General features: G+C 39.7%; 1 protein-coding gene across 2 annotated transcripts; it reads right to left on the bottom strand.

The window, feature by feature from the left end:
* Window positions 1-92: 92 nt before the first annotated feature.
* On the bottom strand, window positions 93-14,736 carry LOC118365149 (membrane-spanning 4-domains subfamily A member 4A-like). 2 transcript variants are annotated; one of them, XM_035747104.2, is made up of 8 exons: window positions 14,570-14,736; window positions 13,657-13,827; window positions 13,412-13,528; window positions 13,003-13,059; window positions 12,535-12,708; window positions 12,106-12,228; window positions 7,894-7,983; window positions 93-1,945 (listed from the first exon to the last, which is right to left on the bottom strand). In XM_035747104.2, the coding sequence occupies exons 2-8, from the start codon at window positions 13,825-13,827 to the stop codon at window positions 1,850-1,852; spliced, it is 828 nt and encodes a 275-aa protein (XP_035602997.1). In that variant the 5' UTR covers window positions 14,570-14,736; the 3' UTR covers window positions 93-1,849. The 2 variants fall into 2 exon arrangements, with proteins under 2 accessions (XP_035602997.1, XP_035602996.1); XM_035747103.2 differs by lacking the exon at window positions 14,570-14,736 and having other exon boundaries at window positions 13,657-13,910.
* Between the last annotated feature and the right edge of the window lie 8,679 nt (window positions 14,737-23,415).

Consider the following 23,415-nt stretch of genomic DNA (forward strand, 5'->3'; position numbering starts at 1 on the left):
GTGGTGCGCTGACGAACTTTGGGACTGGGATATCTCTTCTCCATGTATCTGTCAGGTGAAGGTCAGGTTTGGCATGGTACAAAAGGAAAGATGTTACATTTTTTTCTTTCTCAGCTTGATTTTATTAAAACAAACTTTAATGAATTAAACATGTAAAGAAGTAAAGAAAAAATATAAAATAGTGGAGGAGGGATTGGGTAAAGCATACAAACCCAGTTTAGGGTAAGGGTATAGGTTTAAGGCAGGGTTCCCAAACTCGGTCCTCTGGACCCCAAATAATCAACTAATCATCAAGCTTTGATCATTTGAATCAGCTGTGTAGTGTTAGGGCAAAAAAACAAAACTTGCACGCCTTGGGGTACAGAGGACCGACTTTGAGAAACGCTAGTTTAAAGGGAAGTGTTGGAAATAGGATACGGATCTAGTTTAGGCTAAGGGGTCTTGGGTTAGGGATAAAAAACATTATTCAAAATAGAAAGTAGGGAATGAAAACATATTCTTCAGAATACTATGGGGGGAGTGGTGGTTTGTGATTTTTGAGCGGTGGGATGAACGGTCGTGGTTATTGCTGATGTTGTTTGGGATGAATGGCTGTGGTTATTGTTGATGTTGATGGTGTTTACATTGTTCAACAGGCGCGGCAGAGAGGATTTACACACAGGTCCTCTCACGAACAGCAACATACCGTCTACACATCGGTTTGGATATCAGGTAAGTTTTTCAGGTAAGTAATTAGGTAACTCTGCATGTTTAAAGGCCACTCTGGGTAAGTATGCATGTAATAAAACGTCACTCCAGGTAAGTATACATATTTTAAAAGGAGGATTATATGACAAAAGAACAAAACATTCCCAAAAGCTCTTCTTGAGGATGCTTTGCTGCCTCAGGACCTGGACAACTTGCCTTAATAGAAAGAACCATGAATTCTGCACTGTATCAGAGAATTCTACAGGAGAATGTCAGGCCATCCATCTGTGAGCTGAAGCTGAAGCGCAGCTGGGTCATACAGCAAGACAATGATCCAAAACTCACAATCAAGTACATGAAAATGGTTAAAAGACAACACATTTTAAGTTTTGGAATGGCCTAGTCAAAATCCAGACCTAATCCCAATTGAGATGTTGTGGCAGGACTTGAAACAAACAGTTCATGCTTTAAAACACACAAATGTGGCACGGTAGAAGTAACAATCATTTGGTCATCATACTTTGATATGGTTTCTTTCTAAAAAAATCATCAAATTTAATGAAACACATGATTTTGACTGTTCATGATGTTTAATGTTGCACATACTCAAGATAGAAAGGATATAGGCCAATGCCCAATGTAAACATCCAAGCACCACTCCCTCCTTATCAGGATGTTTTCAGACCCAAAATATGAATGTCATTAATTACGTTGTGTGAAAGATAAAAGTGACTTCCAACTCACATTTTTTTCTGTCAGTTTTTTAATGTTTAAGTCAAGACTTGTTTGAAGACATTAAGTTAAATATGTATTTGCATGTTATTAAAAGAAAGTGATGCCTCAATATCATATAATGTAATGTAGCAGTGGCTGATGTTAGTTGATAAATGTACTATACTTTTATATAATAAATTCTAATGAACTTATATCAATAAAACAAGAGAGAAATTACAAAAACATGAAGTTTAAAAAAAATCAACCATATAGTAACCTAAACATTATACTGAAACATTACATTACATTACATTACCAATATTGAACTGTCAAATGATTCAGATCAGTGATGTGGTGCCAACCATTGCCTGGCTTGGATCAGAAAAATAGCCCTAGAAAACACAATTTTAACAAGAAAAAGAGCGATGTATTCACAGAAGCCCAATTCTCAAGGGATGAAAGCAGTGTTTTGTGGAGGCAGTGGTTTCTGTTGAAACCCTGTTCCCATATCGTCTCCCTCGGGACCCTTTGGGTAGATCACAGTCTGTAGAAACAACACAGTACATAATAGGACAGATATGTCCCAAATAGCACCCTATTCCCTATACTTAGTGCTCTACCTTTGACCAAAGCCTGCACTCTAAAGTAGTGCACTATATAGGGATTAAGATGCCATTTGGGTTGCAGCCTATGATAGAAATTCTACAATAGAGAGATGTTAACAAAAAAGCTCAGTATTTACTTACTAGGTTGAGCCTGTAGTGTCAATATTGCATGATCATCACATCCTTGTTATTATATAATTTTTAAGTTATCAGTTTTTTAATGTTTATTTTTAATTCAGTTCAGCTTCAGTTCGTTTTCAGACCTTTATTGTTTGTTTTTATTTAGTTTAAGTGATATATTTTTTATATATACTTATTTACAGGCAGTTAACCCAGTGTTCCTAGGCAGTCATTGTAAATAAGATGCGGTTGGCCCTGGGTTCCTCCTAATGCAAGACCTCATGTGGCTGGAGTGTGTCAGCAGTTCCTACAAGAGGAAGGCATTGATGCTATGGACTGGCCCGCCCGTTCCCCAGACCTGAATCCAATTGAACACATCTGGGACATCATGTCTCGCTCCATCCACCACAGACTGTCCAGGAGTCCACCAATGCCACCTCATCAGGAGCATGCCCAGGTGTTGTAGGGAGGTCATACAGGCACGTGGAGGCCACACACACTACTGAGCCTCATTTTGACTTGTTTTAAGGACATTACATCAAAGTTGGATCAGCCTGTAGTGTGGTTTTCCACTTTAATTTTGAGTGTGACTCCAAATCCAGACCTCCATGGGTTGATAAATTTGATTTCCATTGATAATTGTTGTGTGATTTTGTTGTCAGCACATTCAACTATGTAAAGAAAAAAGTATTTAATAAGAATATTTCATTCATTCAGATCTAGGATGTGTTATTTTAGTGTTCCCTTTATTTTTTTGAGCAGTGTATTTTGAAACGATTTTCCACGACATATGCACGGAATACAACTGTACCCCTTGAAATTAATACAACTGTACCCCTTGAAATGCTTGCTTACGAGCCCTTCCCAATGGTGCAGAGTTAAAAAATTACAATAAAAAAATACAACAAATACACAATAATGGAGATAAATACAGGGAGTACTAGTAACAGATCAATGTGGAGAGGTATGTAACAGTTGAAGTTGGATGTTTACATACACAAATTTCTTGTTAACAGACTATAGTTTTGGCAAGTCGGTTAGCACATCTACTTTGTGCATGACACAAGTAATTTTTCCAACAATTGTTTAAACAGATTATTTCACTTATAATTAATTCACTGTATCACAATTCCAGTGGGTCAGAAGTTTACATACACTAAGTTGACTGTGCCTTTAAACAGCTCCAAAACCATCATAAAAAAGCCAGACTACGGTTTGCAACTGCACATTCGGACAAAGATCGTACTTTTTGGAGAAATGTCCTCTCGTCTGATGAAACAAAAATAGAACTGTTTGGCTATAATGACCATCGTTATGTTTGGAGGAAAACGGGGGAAGCTTGCAAGCTGAAGAACACCATCCCAACCGTGATGCACGGGGGTGGCAGCATCATGTTGTGGGGGTGCTTTGCTGCAAGTGGGACTGGTGCACTTCACAAAATAGGTGGCATCATGAGGAGGGAAAATGATGTGGATATATTGAAGCAACATCTCAAGATATCAGTCAGGAAGTTAAAGCTTTGTCGCAAATGGGTCTTCCAAATGGACAATGAACCCAAGCATACTTCCAAAGTTGTGGCAAAATGTCTTAAGGACAACAAAGCCAAGGTATTGGAGTGGCCATCACAAAGCCCTGACCTCAATCCCATAGAAAATCTGTGGGCAGAACTGAAAAGCCTGTGCGAGCTAGAGGCCTACAAACCTGACTCAGTTACACCAGCTCTGTCAGGAGGAATGGGCCAAAATTCACCCAACTTATTGTGGGAAGCTTGTGGAAGGCTACCCAAAACATTTGACCCAAGTACATTTAAAGGCAATGCTACCAAATACTAATGGAGTGTATGTAAACTTCTGACCAACTGGGAATGATGAAATAAATAAAAGCTGAAATAAATCATTCTCTGCTATTATTCTGACATTTACAAAGGAGAAATTGCAGCGCAAATAAATGCTTCACAGAGTTCAAGTAACTGACACATCTCAACATCAACTGTTCAGAGGAGACTGTGTGAATCAGGCCTTCATGGTTGAATTGCTGCAAGAAACCACTACTAAAGGACATCAATAATAATAAGGGACTTGCTTGGGCCAAGAAACAAGAGCAATGGACATTAGACTGGTGGAAATGTGTCCTTTGATCTAATGAGTTCAAATTTGAGATTTTTGGTTCTAGTCTTTATGAAACACAGAGTAGATGAATGGAGGAATTCCGCATGGGCGGTTCCCACCATGAAGCATAGAGGAGAAGGTGGGATGGTGTGGGGGTGCTTTGCTGGTTACACAGCCTGTGATTTATTTGTAATTCAAGGCACACTTAAAAAGGATGGCTAACACAGCATTGTGCAGCGATACGCCATTCCATCTGGTTTGTGCTTAGTGGGACTATCATTTGTATTTCAACAGGACAATGACCCAAAACACACAGCTGTGTAAGGGCTATTTGACCAAGAAGGAGAGTGATGGAGTGCAGCATCAGATGACCTGGCATCCAAACCACTCGACCTCAACCCAATTGAGATGATTTGGGATGAGTTGTACAGCAGAGGGAAAGAAAAGCAGGCAACAAGTGCTTAGAATATGTGGGAACTCCTTCAAGACTGTTGGAAAAGCTTTCCCGGTGAAGATGGTTGAGAGAATGACAAGAGTGTGCAAAGCTTTCACCAAGGCAAGGGGTGGCTAATTCAAAGAATCTGAAATGCATTTGGATTTTTTAAAACACTTTTTGGTTACTACATGATTTCATGTGTGCTATTTCATAGTTTTGATGTCTTCACTATGTAGAAAATAGTAAAAATAATGACAAATCCTTGAATGAGTAGGTGTGTCCAAACTTTTGACTGGTACTGTAGGTGTTCCTTTTGTCCAGGTGGGAGAGGGCAGTGTGGAGTCCAAAAGAGATTATGTCATCTGGGGATCTTTTGGGGTGGTATGCGAATTGGAGTGGGTCCAGGGTGTCTGGGATAATGGTGTTGATGTGAGCCTTGACCAGCCTTTCAATGCATTTCATGGCTACATATATGAATGTCATTTAGACAGGTTAGCTTGGCCATCTTGGGCACAGGGACTATGGTGGTCAGGGAGAGTTTGAAAATGTCATTCAAGACACTTGCCAGCCGGTCAGCACATGCTCTGAGTATGTGTCCTGGTAACTCTTCACCAAGTGAGTTCCTATGCAAATGTTATCATTATAATTAAACTGAATGAAAACACATTATAAATCTCATAAGGCCTCATTTTTAGGCCAAGCTTTACCCTATTTCAGTGTCCTGAAACAAATGGCTTAAAGGCCACATCAGGCCTGCAAGTAAGGTTGCAAAATTCCAGTAACTTTAACAAAATTCTCAGATCTCGGTTGAAGGATTTCCAGGAATCTTACAACCGAGATTTCTGGAAAAACTGGGAAATTTTGCAACCCTACCTGCTAGTCACATTATGCTGACTTGCAACGTGATGTGTAATTATTAATGGAATCCAGCCAGAGGTATGCTATCCAGCAGTTTAACATTTGATTCACCCCCAACCTGAATTCATAATGAATACCAGGGTTAGGAACAGTGTGAGGAGTCAACCTAAGCCATTTAATAAACTAGAACAACCATTTCAGTAATGGGAGCAAAAAATTTAACTAAATGATTGGATTAGTTTCGAAAAATGTATGTTATTTATCTTTGTGTATCATAAGTTGAATCAATTAATCACTAAATGTATATGCATTGGTGCGGCAGGTAGCCTAGTGGTTAGAGCGTTGGGCCAGTAACACAAACGTTGTTAGATCGAATCCCTGAGCTGACAGCTTAAAAAATCTGTTGTTCTGCCCCTGAACAAGGCAGTTAACCCAGTGTTCCTAGGCAGTCATTGTAAATAAGAATTTGTTCTTAACTGACTGCTATAAAACTGCTATATAACACAATTCCCCAAAAATCTACCTGCAGTAGAGCATGCTGGGGAAAAAGTTAAGAACTTAAAAAATTGAGTTGGTGTTACTTCTCATTTCGTTTTGAGTCAGTACCACATCAATATTTTAATAATAATGACTTTACATTGACTTTTGAGTTCAACTTACATTTACATTTACATTTAAGTCATTTAGCAGACGCTCTTATCCAGAGCGACTTACAAATTGGTGCATTCACCTTATGACATCCAGTGGAACAGCCACTTTACAATAGTGCATCTAAATCTTTTAAGGGGGGTGAGAAGGATTACTTTATCCTATCCTAGGTATTCCTTAAAGAGGTGGGGTTTCAGGTGTCTCCGGAAGGTGGTGATTGACTCCGCTGTCCTGACGTCGTGAGGGAGTTTGTTCCACCATTGGGGAGCCAGAGCAGCGAACAGTTTTGACTGGGCTGAGCGGGAACTGTACTTCCTCAGTGGTAGGGAGGCGAGCAGGCCAGAGGTGGATGAACGCAGTGCCCTTGTTTGGGTGTAGGGCCTGATCAGAGCCTGGAGGTACTGAGGTGCCGTTCCCCTCACAGCTCCGTAGGCAAGCACCATGGTCTTGTAGCGGATGCGAGCTTCAACTGGAAGCCAGTGGAGAGAGCGGAGGAGCGGGGTGACTTACTATAAGTATTTGAGTAAAAAATGCCTTGGAGTTTACCCTGAAGCTTTGAACCAACACGTTTCTTTGTTTCCTTCTGAGTTTCCATTAGCGCAGGAAGTGCAATGCGAAACACCTCAGTGGTGCAGAGTAAGTGTGTCTTTTGTATTTGTAAAATCATTTTGGGGTGATATGAAAATAGAATTTCAGAGTTTTCCAAAACCGTTTTGCATGCAGTGATTATTAACGGTTAGACAGGGTATCTGGAAAGTTTAACCTGTTGGCCATGCTGTGGTCAATTGTTCAAATTAGAAACCTATGGCTGTATGGGCTTGGATTCTCATGAGCTAAAGTTAGGTAAAAATGATAAAGTCGCAAATGACAAAATTCCCCAGGATTAATCCTTCAGTTGAAAATTAGTGCTTTTTATTAGCTTTGATTAGCAGATGGTGCCATTTGACTGTCCTCCATACGAATTAATGGGATTATACAGTATTTCAATTAAATGTTTCAAGGACAAAATTACACATGTGTTGTTGTAGGGGGACAGTAACATTAGTACTCTAAAAAAATACTTTAAGGAAAATGTTTATATATTTACAAAAGTTTATTTTTAGCTCACATAATATAATATTTGAAAGTATGCATTAAGGTGTCTAATATAATAAACGTGTCAAAAACGAATGCTGACATTAATAAATGCATTTCTTTAGCTTCCAAAATCCTTTTTTACATTGGAGCAGGAGTGTCAAGATGGCTTTGCCCGGTGGCTTGAATACGGTGCCTCCTGTCAGTCAACCAGGGGTTAAACACACCATTGGTTCTATCGCTTCTAACTACGTCGACGATTTTAATGATCTTATATGGAATTTCAACTGTATATAATCACGACCACCTGGTGAGTTTAGCATAGAGCTAAATGTACCAGGTTATGTCATGGGAACAGCACACATGTAGCCTTTGATCACGTGCAACTACGTCAATGATTTTATTTGGCCGATGCTTAAACTAACATTTTTCGAATGTTCGCATGTACAGCCCCACAGAATTTTACACAGTGACCAACGTTTTGATTGCACATTTTTGAATGAAAGTTTTTGCAGTGGAAGTTAAAAAAAAAATGACTCCAGAGTAACTAGGACACTGTTGAGATATTCTAAATTTTAATTTGAAATAATGAGCAGCCTATTTTATATGGAACCCTGCAAATCAACCTCCAAATATGTCATACCTCGTAGTTGTTCTGAGGAGGGAAAGGTGCGTTGCTTGAAGTCATGCAGCCATGAGGTACCGGTATTTGATTCCCAATGACGAACACTTGCTAAAAGACAGACATGTACATTTTAGGTCCATTTATATAAATTGCTTATCAAATATACAGGTGTCATGACTGCTCAGCTCTCTTACAATTGCAGAACAAACACTATATAGACAAAAGTATGTGGACACCCCTTCAAATGAGTTGATTCAGCTATTTCAGACACACCCGTTGCTGACAGGTGTATAAAATTGAGCACACGGTCATGCAATCTCCATAATCAAACATTGGCAGTAGACTGACCTTACTGAAGAGCTCAGTGACTTTCAATGTGGCACGGTCAGGATGCCACCTTTCCAAGAAGTCAGTTAGTCAAATTTCTGCCCTGGTCAACTGTAAGTGCTGCTATTGTGAATTATACAACGGGTGGGTCTAATCTTGAATGCTGATTGGTTAAAACTGCATTCCAGCTTGTCTATTCCACAAGTTACCACTGGCTAAATCTATGCTGTTAAAATGCCTATTTACTCTGTTCCATCTGACTGTGCAATCCACTGTCTCATCAGCCCAGCCAAGCAATTTATAAACTTGATCTCCACTATAAAAAGCATCTAGACATTATCTCACGAAGGCAACTCCTTCAAACAGAATCCTTCCAGATCCTTCCAGATCCTTAGTCTGCATTTATGGACTGCCCTATTCAATTCAACCCACATGTTTTCAATGGATTTTAAATCCGGAGACTGAGATAGATATTGCAGAATGTTGAGTTTGTGGCCAAATAACAATTTCTTTGTTTTTATATTTATTCTCAGTAATACCAATTACCCCACCGAAGACATTCTTTCAAAAAGTATACTTACCATGACAGAATTTATGGGTAAATAAAACTCATAGAATAAAAAGGAAAGTTTGACATCTTACAAAGTCTGAGGGTTGTTTTAACCTTCCAGACTTGGAATTGTATCAACTCGCCACACAAGGCTTTTACTTGCAACATATTGTTAAGTGCACGAAAGAAGAATAATGGGCACATATTGAAATTGTGCATGCTAATCCTCAGAATCTTTTCACACGTCTATTTTCAAAGGATAAAGAAGAACATTAACAATTTTATAGTTAAGAACACTAACAATATTGAAGAAAATTAAATGCATATTAAAAGAACCAATATCACTCCCTAAAAACCCTATGGAACAATCCTTGGATAACTTTTCAGAGTTCACTGATAAATTGGCCCCATGGAAAACTAAAGGCATAGGAAATAAAATGATTTCCATTACAGAATTAAAAAGCCATTTTAGACTGACTAATGTAGACGTTTTCAAATACATGCAATTGAAAAGTTCTATACACTAAATTTATATCTGAAATCTTTTGGACATCAAAGAAATGTTGAGGGAATCCTATTTGACTCAGAAAAGGATTCACATAGAGTATGATAGGTAATAAAAATATAAAACTTTTAGATGAAGATTTAAGAAGAACTGATATTGACACAAGACGAAGGGAGTGTTGGAACATAACTAATCAACACATCCACCAATGCTGCTGTGAACCGCATCACAAGAGACATGCTAAACGGAAGACGCATAAAAACAATGTTATCTTTGATGCAATTTCAATGTTGTTTGAGTTGTTTTGTGTGCCACCAAATTTGCTTGAGATTATTTTACTGCAAAACTGCTCACTGAATCCAATTTACTTGACATAGGAGTTTCAAAGAGCTTTCAGTCAAGGCGAGCTCAAGAATATAAGCTCCCTCTCACTCAGCCTGTATTTTCAAACTTCCTGGCAGTTACCATGAGATAAAAAGTAATTTTAAGAATGACTGTTCAGGACTTAAGTGTACAACTAGCAACGACTCAATAATTAATGTCTTCTGGGAGTGCTATAAAGTCAAAAAGTTATAGATGGAGTTAGAAAGTTGGTAGCCAGAAGTTTTACAATGTAAGTTTACTTTTAATCCATCTATATGCACATTTAAAGACATGGCATATCCTCATATGCCATGTCTTTAAATATGCATATAGATGGATTAAAAGTAAACTGACATTGTAAAACTTCTGGCTACCAACTTTCTAACTCCATCTATGAAATACTCAATGGGATGGACCATACTTTTCTCTTCAATGATTCTGAAAAACTTCTCAAACTGGTACTGTACATCTTTCATTCATGCTGGGAAAAGAGAGAGTTGCTCCCATGAATCAGAAATCCTTCCTAGGTTTGAGCTCACGGCCGCTGTGTTGGCAGCAAATTGTCATAACAAAAGTAAGAACCGTGAGCTCTCCCACGTCCGCACACTGGAGCAGGAGTGCCAAGATGGCTGTGCCCGGTGGCTTCAATACTGTGCCACCTGTCAGTCAACCAGGGGTTATACACACCATTGGTTCTATTGTCCCCTAGTGGTCGGGAGTGTAAATTGCCCAAATAATACCATAATATAAGATGCACCCAAATTGGCTCCGACACTGGCTAAAGTTAATGATGCCATTGACCTTAACAAGGGGCCCAGGACCAGTGGAAGAAAATTAACCCCATAACATCAAAGACCCACCACCATATTTTATGGTAGATATGGGGTTATTTTCTGTGAATTCTCATTTTGATGCCAAACTGGTGTGCGTGGCCAAAGCTATTTTCATGTCACCCAACCAATGCCTGGAGTTTACTAAACAACATTGGCACTTGGATTGGACACTGTGATTTGGTCAGATGACATGAACATAGAGCTATTTAGAGAACCCCATACCATAAGTGCAGACAAAGGATATCAATGATCTGGAAGGATTCTGTACAGAGGAATGGTCTAAGATCCCTCACAGTGTGGTCTCATAAAACATTTTAGAAATAGTGCATGTGCTGTTATCCTTGCACAGTGAGGTATTGAAAACAGGGGTGTCATTAATTTTGACCCATACCTTTTGAAAAAAACAAACACTTGTTAACCTCTTGAACCTCTGGGGGCAGTATTTCATTTTTGGATGAAAAACGTTCCCGTTCTAAACAAGATATTTTGTCACGAAAAGATGCTCGACTATGCATATAATTGACAGCTTTGGAAAGAAAACACTGACGTTTCCAAAACTGCAAAGATATTGTCTGTGAGTGCCACAGAACTAATGCTACAGGCGAAACCAAGATGAAATTTCATACAGGAAGTAAGCCAGATTTTGGAGGCGCTGTGTTCCAATGTCTCCTTATATGGCTGTGAATGCGCAAGGAATGAGCCTACACTTTCTGTCGTTTCCCCAGCATTGTGACATATTTGTAGGCATATAATTGGAAAATTGACCATAAGAGACTACATTTACCAGGTGTCCGCTCGGTGTCCTCCGTCAAAACTATTGCGTAATCTCCAGGTGCGTGCATTTTTCCATTTTGAATAGAGGAGAAACCAAACTGCAACGAGTGATTTATCATCGAATAGATATGTGAAAAACACCTTGAGGATTGATTCTAAACAACTTTTGCCATGTTTCTGTCGATATTATGGAGTTAATTTGGAAAAAAGTTTGCGTTGTAATGACTGAATTTTCTGGTTTTTTTCTTAGCCAAACGTGATGAACAAAACGGCGCGATTTCTCCTACACAAATAATATTTTGGGAAAAACTGAACATTTGCTACCTAACTGAGAGTCTCCTCATTGAAAACATCCAAAGTTCTTCAAAGGTAAATGATTTTATTTGAATGCTTTTCTTGTTTTTGTGAAAATGTTGCCTGCTGAATGCTAGGCTTAATGCTATGCTAGCTATCAATACTCTTACACAAATGCTTGTGTAGCTATGGTTGAAAAGCATTTTTTGAAAATCTGAGATGACAGTGTTGTTAACAAAAGGCTAAGCTTGTGAGCCAATATATTTATTTCATTTCATTTGCGATTTTCATGAATAGTTAACGTTGCGTTATGGTAATGAGCTTGAGGCTATAATTACGCTCCCGGATACGGGATTGCTCGTCGGAACAGGTTAAGCAAAATCTCTTTCTCTAAGCAATTGTATTAGTATACATTTTGGTCGCATACAATGTAGCTCAGTATTGAATGCTTTATTTTATACAGTCATTTTTGCTCATTTTTTATCAAGGGTGTCAATAATTTCGGGCCCACACTGTATTCGGAGCTAGATTTCGGTTTAAATCTTGTACCACATTTTGACAGAAATCTATGTCCATAGACTCACCTCAGGGTTGGAACGGCAGCACTGGCAGACAGCTCTGCAGGCGAATGACGAGACACAGATGGACACTATGAACTCCAGCATGGAGAAAACAAGCAAAACACCTGAAATTCCCTGGGACCTGATCTATAGACAGAGAGGAACAGGAAACAGCAGTTGACTAGACTACCCTGCCATTTTGGAGCAATTATGTACAATTAAACTTTGACTCTTGTTTCAGCGTGGGCTAACAAGAAGTATAAATTAACTCAATAGCATCTAATTCACTATTGCTTGCATGTTGGAGATGTCACATATGCTACAGATGGTGTATAATTTAAACAAATAAAAAACATTCAACAGTATGTCGAGCAATACAATTATAGATGATAAATCCCCCTTTACCGATTTAGAAATATCTCCTGACCAAAGGAATAAGCATTTGGTATATACCCAATACTGTTGGCAGACATAGGATGGAGGGTAGTATGAAGGATAGTCTGGATAGTCTGGATAGTCACAGTAGTAGTTGTAAAAGAAGATCCCAGCACTGTCCAAAGAATGCAGAATGGTGCCAGTAAGAGCAATAACCGTGGCGACAACATTCATTCCAAGGGAGCCTTTTACCTAAGAGAAAGAGAGCAGAAAGAGGACGTGGGGATGAATGATTGGTTGTGAAGAATGAAATACAATATAGAATACAGTGTGTTGACAATCATTATTACATGTCTTTATTAAAGGTGCAACCTGCAGTTGTTGAATCGCCAGTGCCCACCCCTCTGTGTTTGTGGGAGGAAAACAAGCAGGTTGAATGGAAAAATGAGGGCCTATATATAAAGTAGATTCTGTTTTGAAATAGAGTGGAACTTTATAAATCAAAAGCCTGAACTTTATTGAGGGAAAAAAATTGTTGATACTGACCAGACATGTGTTCAAATTGTTGTCAGCAGCAACAGTTAGAGAGCCTGCAATGACATACTGAGAAGGAACAAGGAAGTTGTTATACAAGGGTGCGTCCCAAATGGCACCCTATTCTCTACACAGTACACTACAAAAGTAGTGTACAGTATGACCAAAGTTCAAATTCAAGTTTAATTACTTCCATAGAAGTCAATACAAACGGAGTGTATAAATGGCATAGGCCTAGCCAAATACATATACAGTGATAAAAGTCATTAGTTAAGTAATTTGTTATAAAGCATTACCATACATTTGTTTTTAATGCATTTCTTTTCAAATTGTGACATTATTCAATTATTAGGATGTTTTGTTTGCATCAAGAGAGACAGGAAATGTAAGGTAGGATTGTTAGACAGAACAGCTCACTCACAATGATAGATCCCCAGACAAATATTCCGCTGATTACTCCAATATTGTCTACTTGTGGTCCTGTAGCCATCACGATTCCCGTCAACAGCATCATCAAACCAACCATGATCTGTACGGTCTGTGAGAGAAAAACAAAGTACAAAGCAGGAAATTAATTTGTATTTTCTTCCAGTACCTTCAACTAAAATTGTCTTTTTTTTTTTACTTCAAATTAATTTTCAAATGATGTATAACAGAAATTCTTACCCCCAGCGCTTTTGGTTGCCCTGCCCGGAAACTTCCCAGCACTGAGGAAACTGTCTGTCCCAAACAGTGAGGGGCAGAATCGACCCTCACGACCCCCATCCCGTTGCCAGTGGGGTGTACATGGGTGATGACCACCACCCCGTTAGTGGTGGTTGTTACAGAGCTGGACATCTTCACAGAGGAGAGAGAAGGCTGTTTGTAGTACAGTAAGAGGTGATACGGCTGGTCAGGGGTGTGTTGATGAGCCTTATGTAAAGTTTATACTCTACCTGGGACTTCCAGATAATAATTTACTTGGGACTGTCATGCATAATAGGTGTGTCTGCCACTCATTAGACTTTGAACTCTCCCCATTATGGTTGCTGTATCGTCTGTTTACTTGAATAACTTGATATGCGACATTTAGTTCCTTCTGTATTAGCATAACTTCCCATCATGGGCTTGAAGTTGTTTGCCTATAGAACACAGACTATACAAGAAACTCATACACTTCCATGAAAGGGTGTATAAGTTTCTATTTTATGTTACATAGCATGGAAGTGTATACGTTTCTTTTGTTCCCTGCTGTAGAGGCAATCATCTTCAAGGTGTGGTATAATAAAGTAATTTAATTTAACCAAAGACGTTGCTCCTCTGTGGGGAGACATCCTGAATTAAAGAAGAAGTAGGAAGTAGGTGAAATAATAGTGAATGTTGAATTATTGGTGAATGGAGAGGCAGGTGTCGTTAGTTGTCTCTGATTGAGAATCATACTTAGGTAGCCTTTTTCCACCTGGGTTTTGTGGGTGTTTATTTTCCGTCTTTGTGTTACATGTGTATGTCACCAGACAGGACTGTTTCGTTCGTTCATTTTGTTATTTTTGTATTGATTCAGTGTTCAGTGCTTTCTTTAATTAAAATTATGAACACTTACCACGCTGCGCTTTGGTCCTCCTCTCTTTCTCCCGAAGACGATCGTTACAGACCGGCTGGAATACTGTGTTCCTTACAGGACATTCTGTCCCTACCCAGGGAGGGGAGAGACCTTGGGCTTGTAGTAGATTGTTTAACAGGTGGCAGACAATGTGGGAAGGCTTGTGAACTGTATTGCCATTGTATCTTAGAGGAGGTGAGACATTTATGACGAAATGTGAGGTATATATATCAAAGTACATTATATTATGACCAGAGCTCTCGGGAAATAAACGCTACTGATTAATTTTGAGACTGGACTCTGTCCATTGTATGCAAATAAGTATCTTACAAATTCTTAGAAACGGACAGTTTTTTAATTGAATTGGTTCATGAATATATAGGAGTTAAATTCCTCTAACAGAGGCTATGTGGCCACCCCACATAGCATGGATCCTCTCTAGGTTTCTTCCTAGGTTTTGGCCTTTTCTAGGGAGTTTTTCCTAGCCACCGTGCTTCTACACCTGCATTGCTTGCTGTTTGGGGTTTTTAGGCTGGGTTTCTGTACAGCACTTTGAGATATCAGCTGATGTACGAAGGGCTATACAAATACATTTGATTTGATTTATATACCGTAAGCAATATAACAATTGAGATGTACAAACTATTACATAGTTGAATGATTTGCAGATAAGAGGCAAACCATAATTTTGTTTAAGACCGAGTAGTTGATATGCTGTAACTATTTGTTCAGCGCTTTTGAAATGTACAGCGACATAATTCAGAACATGGTCCGTTCTTACATTATTCTCCCTGTACATCAAGTCAGAATCGTAGGATAAATAAAGCTCTTACAATATTCAATGATGAAATTTCTCCAAAACAGGCTATAGGCTACATGTGCACCACCTAGTCAGAATAATAAGCTAAATTCTGAAGGGGAGCGGGACCAAATTCTTAGGGTGTGACACATGGGCTGCTAACAGCTTACTACACAACATACACTTAGTATTACTTTCTTTAGCTACAGTATACATTTCTTCCTGGCATATTACGTCATTTATGTAGCAGAATACAATACATATTTTTGGACTCACAGTTGTTGTGCTGTGCTCACTTGAAAGTGGTGCGGTGGTCCTTCTTGTGGGCAAACTTTGGCATCAAACTTTGTCATCAAAATCTATCATTCTCTGGATTTATGATGCTTTCAAAACAACTGAGTTCCCAACATGGAATTCCCAGTTGGATGACTGTTCAAAACAATTTTCCCAGTCTGAGCTCATTTTTTTCCAAGTTCCCAGTCGTCTTGAACACACTGAAGTCTGAGATTTCCCAGTTCTGAGTTTCCAGTTGTTTTGAGTGCGGCACAAATCTTGCTTCATTGACAGCATGGCCAATGTTGAATGTTTATTCCTTTAAACTTGGAAAAGAGACCCTTAATCCCAGATTTGGGACCACACAACCACTCCACTGAATAGCTGGCTAGTGATTGTTTTGCAATGCTTGCAGTCAGTGGCGGTTCTGTCATGGCTGCTGAAGGATGAGGACCAAGGTGCAGCGTGGTGAGCGTACATTTGACTTTATTTAAAAATTACGCCGACAAAACAATAAACAATACAAAACAAACCGTGAAGCTCAAAGGCTATGTGCCCTAAACAAAGTCAACTTCCCACAAACACAGGTAGGAAAAAGAGTACCTAAGTATGGTTCCCAATCAGAGACAATGATAGACAGCTGTCCCTGATTGAGAACCATACCCGGCCAACACATGGAAATAGAAAATGCGGGACCGCTGGCTCACCCCACTTTGGTGGCACCTCTGGTGCGGGGACCCTCGCCGCTGACCCTGGACTGGGCACTCTCGCTGTGGGCCCCGGACTGGGCACCCTCGCTACGGGCCCCGGACTGGGAACCCGTCTCTGGAGGCTCCGGGCTGGAGGCCGTCTTTGGAGGCTCCGGGCTGGGTGCAGGCATAGGACTCACCGGGCTGGAGAGACACACAGGAGACCTGGCTCTGGGAGCAGGCACAGGACTCACCAGGCTGGGGAGACATACCTCTTCCTTGGCCGAGGCACCGGATACACTGGGCCGTGGAGGCGCACTGGCGGTCTCGAGCGCAGTGCTGGCACCACCCGTTCTGGCTGGATGCCCACTTCCACCCGGGAAATGCGGTACGCTGGCACCGAGCACACCGGCCGAGACACAGTGCACATCACCCCATAGCACGGGGCCCGACCAGCTCACCACGCTGCACCTTGGTCCTCATCCTTCAACAGCCGAGACAGGTTCTAGCTTGTATGGCCCCTTCAGCCCCCCCCCCCAAATCACTATTCTGCACTAACTGTATTTTTTATTCAGACATTTGGAACAACACAAATACATAATCCTAACATTTAAAACTATTAACACTACCGTTCAAAAGTTTGGGGTCACTTAGAAATGTCCTTGTTTTTTAAAGAAAAGCACATTTTCTGTCCATTAAAATAATGTCAAATTGATCAGAAATACAGTGTAGACATTGTTAGTGTTGTAATTGACTATTGTAGCTGGAAACGGCAGATTTTTTATGGAATATCTACATTATCAGCAACCATCACTCATGTGTTCCAATGGCACGTTGTGTTAGCTAATCCAAGTTTATAATTTTTAAAGGCTAATTGATCATTAGAAAACCCTTTTGCAATTATGTTAGCACAGCTGTAAACGGTTGTTCTGATTAAAGAAGCAATAAAACTGGGCTGCTTTAGACTAGTTGAGCATCTGGAGCATCAGCATTTGTGTGTTCGATTACAGGCTCAAAATGGCCAGAAACGAAGTACTTTCTTCTGAAACTCGTCAGTCTATTCTTGTTCTGAGAAATTAAGGCTATTCCATGCAAGAAATTGCCAAGAAACTGAAGATCTCGTACAAAGCTGTGTACTACTCCCTTCACAGAACAGCGCAAACTGGCCCTAACCAGAATAGAAAGATGAGTGGGAGGCCCCGGTGAACAACTGAGCAAGAGGACAAGTACATTAGAGTGTCTAGTTTGAGAAACAGATGCCTCACAAGTCTTTAACTGTCAGCTTCATTAAATAGTACCTGCAAAACGCCAGCCTCAACGTCAACAGTGAAGAAATGACTCCGGGATGCTGGCCTTCTAGGCAGAATTGCAAAGAAAAAGCCATATCTTAGACTGGCCGATGAAAGAAAAGATTAAGATGGGCAAAAGATGGACAGAGGAACTCTGTTCGCATAAATGTGGTCCCATAAAAACCTGAGGGAGATTTTACCATAATTCTGTTACCAAAGTTAGCATCTGCACTGTTCTTCCACTAAATGTTTTAATGTAATCTTTGTGCATAGACTTGTATGATTTGTTAAACATTTAAATCAATGTTTTTTGTTTGGCATACAATGTAAAGTTTAAAACACGGAGTCAATAATGTAATTCAGTTACTGTAGAATTGCACATGTGAAAAGTTTAGTCTCCCAGTCCCTGCCACTTTTAGTTTTTAGAATACTTCACATGTAATCACATTTTCACATGTGTAGTTTCATGTAATAACATGTTGCTTTACATTTTATCACATTAACTTCACATCAGATCAAACCATGCCCAACCATTATAAGTAAAGTAATGAAAAGTTATGGGGCCTTTAAAGTAAGTGGTACGATGTTCAGCTAAAATATGACCTCACCTGGGATTAGAATTTATAACCTCTGGATTTGATGCTCAGGGCTGGACAAATGCAGGGTCTTACCGGGACTGATGCCCCTGGGCCCAGGCCTATGGGGAGCTAAAAAGAAAGCAAAAAATGAAATGTTTAAATAAAAAACAGTTACACAAATTTGATAAAGGAAATATGTACATATATATTATATATACAGTACCAGTTAAAAGTCTGGACACGTACTCATTCAAGGGATTTCTTTATTTTTACTAGATTGAAGACATCAAAACTATGAAATAACACATGGGATCATGTTGTAAAAAGTGTTTCAGATTCTTCAAAGTAGCCACACTTTGCCTTGATGACAGCTTTGCACACTCTTGGCATTCTCTCAAACAGCTTCACCTGGAATGCTTTTCCAACAGGAGTTCCCAGCACTGTTCCTTCACTCTGCAGTCCAACTCATCCCAAACCACCTCAATCGGGTGATTGTGGAGGCCAGGTAATCTGATGCAGTACTCCATCACTCTCCTTCTTGGTCAAATAGCCTTACACAGCCTGGAGGTGTGATCTGGGTCATTGTCCTGTTGAAAAACAAATGATAGTCCCACTAAGCACAAACCAGATGGGATTGTCACGTTTTACCAGGGTGGGTGGAATCAGGCGCAGAGAGCAGGTTTCAGTGATTTGACAGTTTATTCTCCGGCGCACAAAAACAACGGTCAACCCAACACACAGGGTGAATAATCCAACACAGGATCAAAACAGACCGGAGAATAAAATACAAGTACTCCACCAAATGACATGAATACAAAAAACAATCCCGCCCAAAACAAGGGCGGGGCAACCTACTACATATAAGGACGCTAATTAAACTAAAATACACACAGGTGAAACTAATAAGACAAAACCAACAGACAAACGAAAAAGGGATCGGTAGTGGCTAGTAGGACGGTGACGACGACCGCCGAGCACCGCCCGAACAGGCAGGAGAGCCAACTTCGGCGGAAGTTGTGACAGGGATGGCGTATTGCTGCAGAATGCTGTTTAAGGTCTGGTTAAGTGTGCCTTGAATTATAAATAATTCAGTGACAGTGTCACCATTAAAGCACCCCCACACCATCACACCTCCTCCGCCATGCATCATGGTGGGAACCACACATGCGGAGATCATCCTTTCACCTACTCTGTTTCTCAAATTTGGACTCATCAGACCAAAGGACAGATTTCCACCCGTCTAATGTTCCTTGCTTGTGTGTCTAGGCCCAAGCAAGTCTCTTCGTGTTATTGGTGTCCTTTGCAGCAATTTGACCATGAAGGCCTGAGTCACGCAGTCTCCTCTGAGCAGTTGATGTTGAGATGTGTCTGTTACTGGAACTCTGTGAAGCATTTATTTGGGCTGTAATTTCTGAGGCTGGTAAATCTAATGAACTTATCCTCTGCAGCAGAGGTAACTTTGGCTCTTCCTTTCCTGTGCTGATCCTCATAAGAGCCAGTTTCATCATAGTGCCTGATGATATTTGCGACTGCACTTGAAGAAACTTTCAAAGTTCTTGAAATGTTTCCATATTGACTGACCATGTCTTAAAGTAAAGATGTACTGTTGATTCTCTTTGCTTATTTGAGCTGTTCTTAGCATAATATGGACTTGGTCTTTTACCAAATAGGGCTATCTTCTGTGTACCACCCCTATCTTGTCACAACACAACTGATTGGCTCAAATGCATTAAGAAGGAAAGAAAATCCACATGAACTTTTAACAAGGCACAAGTGTTAATTGAAATGCATTCCGCTGGTGGAGAGAATGCCAAGAATGTGCAAAGCTGTCATCAAGGCAAAGGGTGGCTACTTTGAAAATGCAGGTGCATTGTTTTTAATAAAACCTCAAATGCAAGGATCATCAACATAATTTTTTGATGATCATTATAAATTCATGCAATTCAGTTTCAAATTGTTCACAGAAAGTAGGATTTTGTAGTAAGGAAACATTAAAGCGCTATCTTCTGGCTCTTTTAGGAGATTCTGAAATTAATATCTGGTAGTAATAAGCAGGATGTTCAGATAGGCTCATATATTGAATTTAATCAAGAAAATACAATACATTTATTTGAATTGTTAGGGAGGTAATTTGAGAATATGGTCAATATTATACATAATCTGTGGTCACACACGATAACTGAAATGTGTTAGTCATACGCTATATCTCAATTGACCCAAGAGGGGAATGCGTCATTCTTGGGGGGCGACATGTTTATTGTTGCCTTGTTTGTAATACGGTAAATCCCTTTGAATTCAATCACCTTTTGACAGCATCCCTTTTGATTTAAACCCAACTTTCCAAACATGTTTGCCCATGGAAGAAGTGGTCAAAAAGGTTTTATTTTTTATTACCTGAATGCAATAACATTCAGGAGATAATGGTGCTGAAAATTGACCCATTTTGCATACCCCAGCATACCATGAGACATCCATGTTGTTATTACTGGAAAACATAAATGGTTGAGTTCGATATTGCCACACCCTGATCTGTTTCACCTGTCCTAGTGCTTGTCTCCACCCCCCTCCAGGTGTTGCCCATCTTCCCTAGGATCCCTTGTGTATTTATACCTGTGTTTTCCATCTGTTGCCAGTTCGTCTTGTTCATTCAAGCCTGACAGCGTTTTGTCTCAGCTCCTGGTTTTCCCTAGTCTCGCTTTTTCTTATCCTACTGGTTTTTGACCTTTGCCTGTCCTGACCCTGTGCCCACCTGTCTGACCACTGCCTGTCTTTGACCCTGAGCCTGCCTGCTGTCCTGTACCTTTGCTCCAGCTCTGGATTACCAACCTCTGCCTGACCTGAGCCTGTCCCCATCCTGTACCTTGGCCTCTGCTCTGGATTATCGACACCTGCCTGCCTTGACCTGTCGTTTGCCTGCCCCTGTGGTTACAATAAACATTGTTACTTCAATGTTTAAAAGCTGACAAACCGTGTTGTCAAACTATTTTATTATTTCTCAAAACATTTTTTTTATTTAAACCTTTAAAGCTGCGTTATGTAATGTTTCGGGTGACTGGATCAAATTCACGTAGAAATGTGTGTTATAGATCTGTCATTCTCATTGAATGCAAATCTAAGAAGTGGTAGATCTGATCCAATCTCAAGTTTCATTTTTCAGTCAGCTGAAAGTACAATATTTTGGCTATGGAAAATATATTTCACAGCGGTTTAGATGGTACAATGATTCTGTAAACTATATTTGCTTGTTATGTCACAAACTGAAATGACTAATTCCTTGAACAATTAGAATTTTAGCAGCCAACACATGGCGGAGCGATTTCTGCATAGTGCATCTTTAAGGTCAACTATCTAAACTTGTAAACTCCGATTTGTTTAAATATTCTCATATGTTATAGCTTAGACCCTATTTCACATCATCTGAGGTTTTTGTATTATGCCCGCTTTATCCAACAGACCTATTGCACTAGCTTCTACTCCAGGCATAATATTGCACAAACTCAAGATAGAAAGGGTTTAATGGCCAATGCAAACATCCAATGCTCCTTCCTTATCAGGATATTTTCAGACCCTTAAACCACTCTTTGGAAATATCAATTTATTTATAGAAGACAAAAGTGACTCCAAACTCACTTCTTTGTCATTTTTATTTAGTTTATTATGACCTGACATTCAGTGATATGTATTTGCTTGCTAATATAATAATAATAATAATACATTTCATCATTATAGGCCTAAGTCATTTACAAACATTGACAAAGGATACACCGTGGTTGATTTACATTGATTAATGAAGGCTACTATTTTTATATAGAAAATTATGAGAGACAGAAAAAATATGAAAAAAATTAAATATCAACCACATAGTAGCCAAAACATACAGATATATAATATTACAATACACTAACAGTATTTCATTGTCAAATTATTCAGATCAGTGATGTGGTGCTGCTAATCATTGCCTGGCTTGTATCGGAAACATAGGTCTACATAAGAACATGATTTCAACAAGAAAAATAGCAATGTATTCACTGAGGCCCGTTTCTCAAGCAGTGTATTGAGGAGGTGATTCTGTTGAAACCCTGCTCCCTCGGGACCCTTTGGGTAGTTCAGTCTGTAGAGAATACAACACAGGACTTCAGAAGACATGTATCACCTTGACTATGGTTATGTCCCAAATTGCACCCTATCAAATCAAACGTATTTATATAGCCCTTCTCACATCAGCTGATATCTCAAAGTGCTGTACAGAAACCCAGCCTGAAACCCCAAACAGCAAGCAATGCAGGTGTAGAAGCACGGTGGCTAGGAAAAACTCCCTAGAAAGGCCAAAACCTAGGAAGAAACCTAGAGAGGAACTGGCTAGGCCTCTTCTGGCAGTGCCGGGTGGAGATTATAACAGAACACGGCCAAGATGTTCAAATGTTCATAAATGACCAGCATGGTCAAATAATAATAATCACAGTAGTTGTTGCAAGTCAGCACCTCAGGAGTACATGTCTGTTGGCTTTTCATAGTCGATCATTAAGAGTATCTCTACCGCTCCTGTTGTCTCTAGATGAAAACTGCAGGTCTGGGACAGGTAGCACGTCCGGTGAACACGTCACCCTATCCTCTACATAGTGCACTACTTTTGACCAGAGCCCGCACCCTATCCTCTATACTGCACTGTTCAAAAATAATGCAGTATAGGGAATATAATTCCATTTGGGATGCATAAAATGATAGACATGCTATACAGTAAATTGGCCAGTGTTGGTTTTTCAGTGTAAAATGTATAGTGCTGAATCAGGAGTTAAAATCACTCTAAGTGTGATATTAACACTCAGTGGTGTAAAATAACCCCCAGTGTTGGAGTTAATAACCATAGTTATTGTTTTACACTGTGGAGATATATGGGAAATCAAGGATTTCTGAAGGCTTTGGGAGCTTTTACCAAATTGTGCAGAAAAAGAGTTCAGAACTTCATTATCAGTTCACAATGCACGTTAGTGACATCTGCTGGTCAACAATAAATAGCAACGTTTGATTAACAGACATTCCCACTCCCAATATTTCCATTCAAACTCTGTGTTGCAGCAGTAAATGGTTGGATTTAGTAGCTTATAATCAATTGGAAACCAGATTCACATCATGCTTCCATTTTTTTGCCTTCAAATGGACTATTTAAAAAAAGTGAATCTATCGCATTATTTAGGATGGTTAAGACAGAAGCTCATAC

This window comes from Oncorhynchus keta, chromosome 32, assembly GCF_023373465.1.
Source record: "Oncorhynchus keta strain PuntledgeMale-10-30-2019 chromosome 32, Oket_V2, whole genome shotgun sequence".
NCBI lineage: Eukaryota > Metazoa > Chordata > Actinopteri > Salmoniformes > Salmonidae > Oncorhynchus > Oncorhynchus keta.

Excerpts from the sequence above, each read along its gene's own strand:
- LOC118365149 (XM_035747104.2), bottom strand. The coding sequence starts at position 13,827 with ATGTCCAGCTCTGTAACAACCACCACTAACGGGGTGGTGGTCATCACC. Across the intron at positions 13,529-13,656 it reads GGCAACCAAAAGCGCTGGGG|ACCGTACAGATCATGGTTGG; the intron begins GTAAGAATTTCT and ends TTTCTCTCACAG. Across the intron at positions 12,229-12,534 it reads ATGTCTGCCAACAGTATTGG|ATCAGGTCCCAGGGAATTTC; the intron begins GTATATACCAAA and ends CTCTGTCTATAG.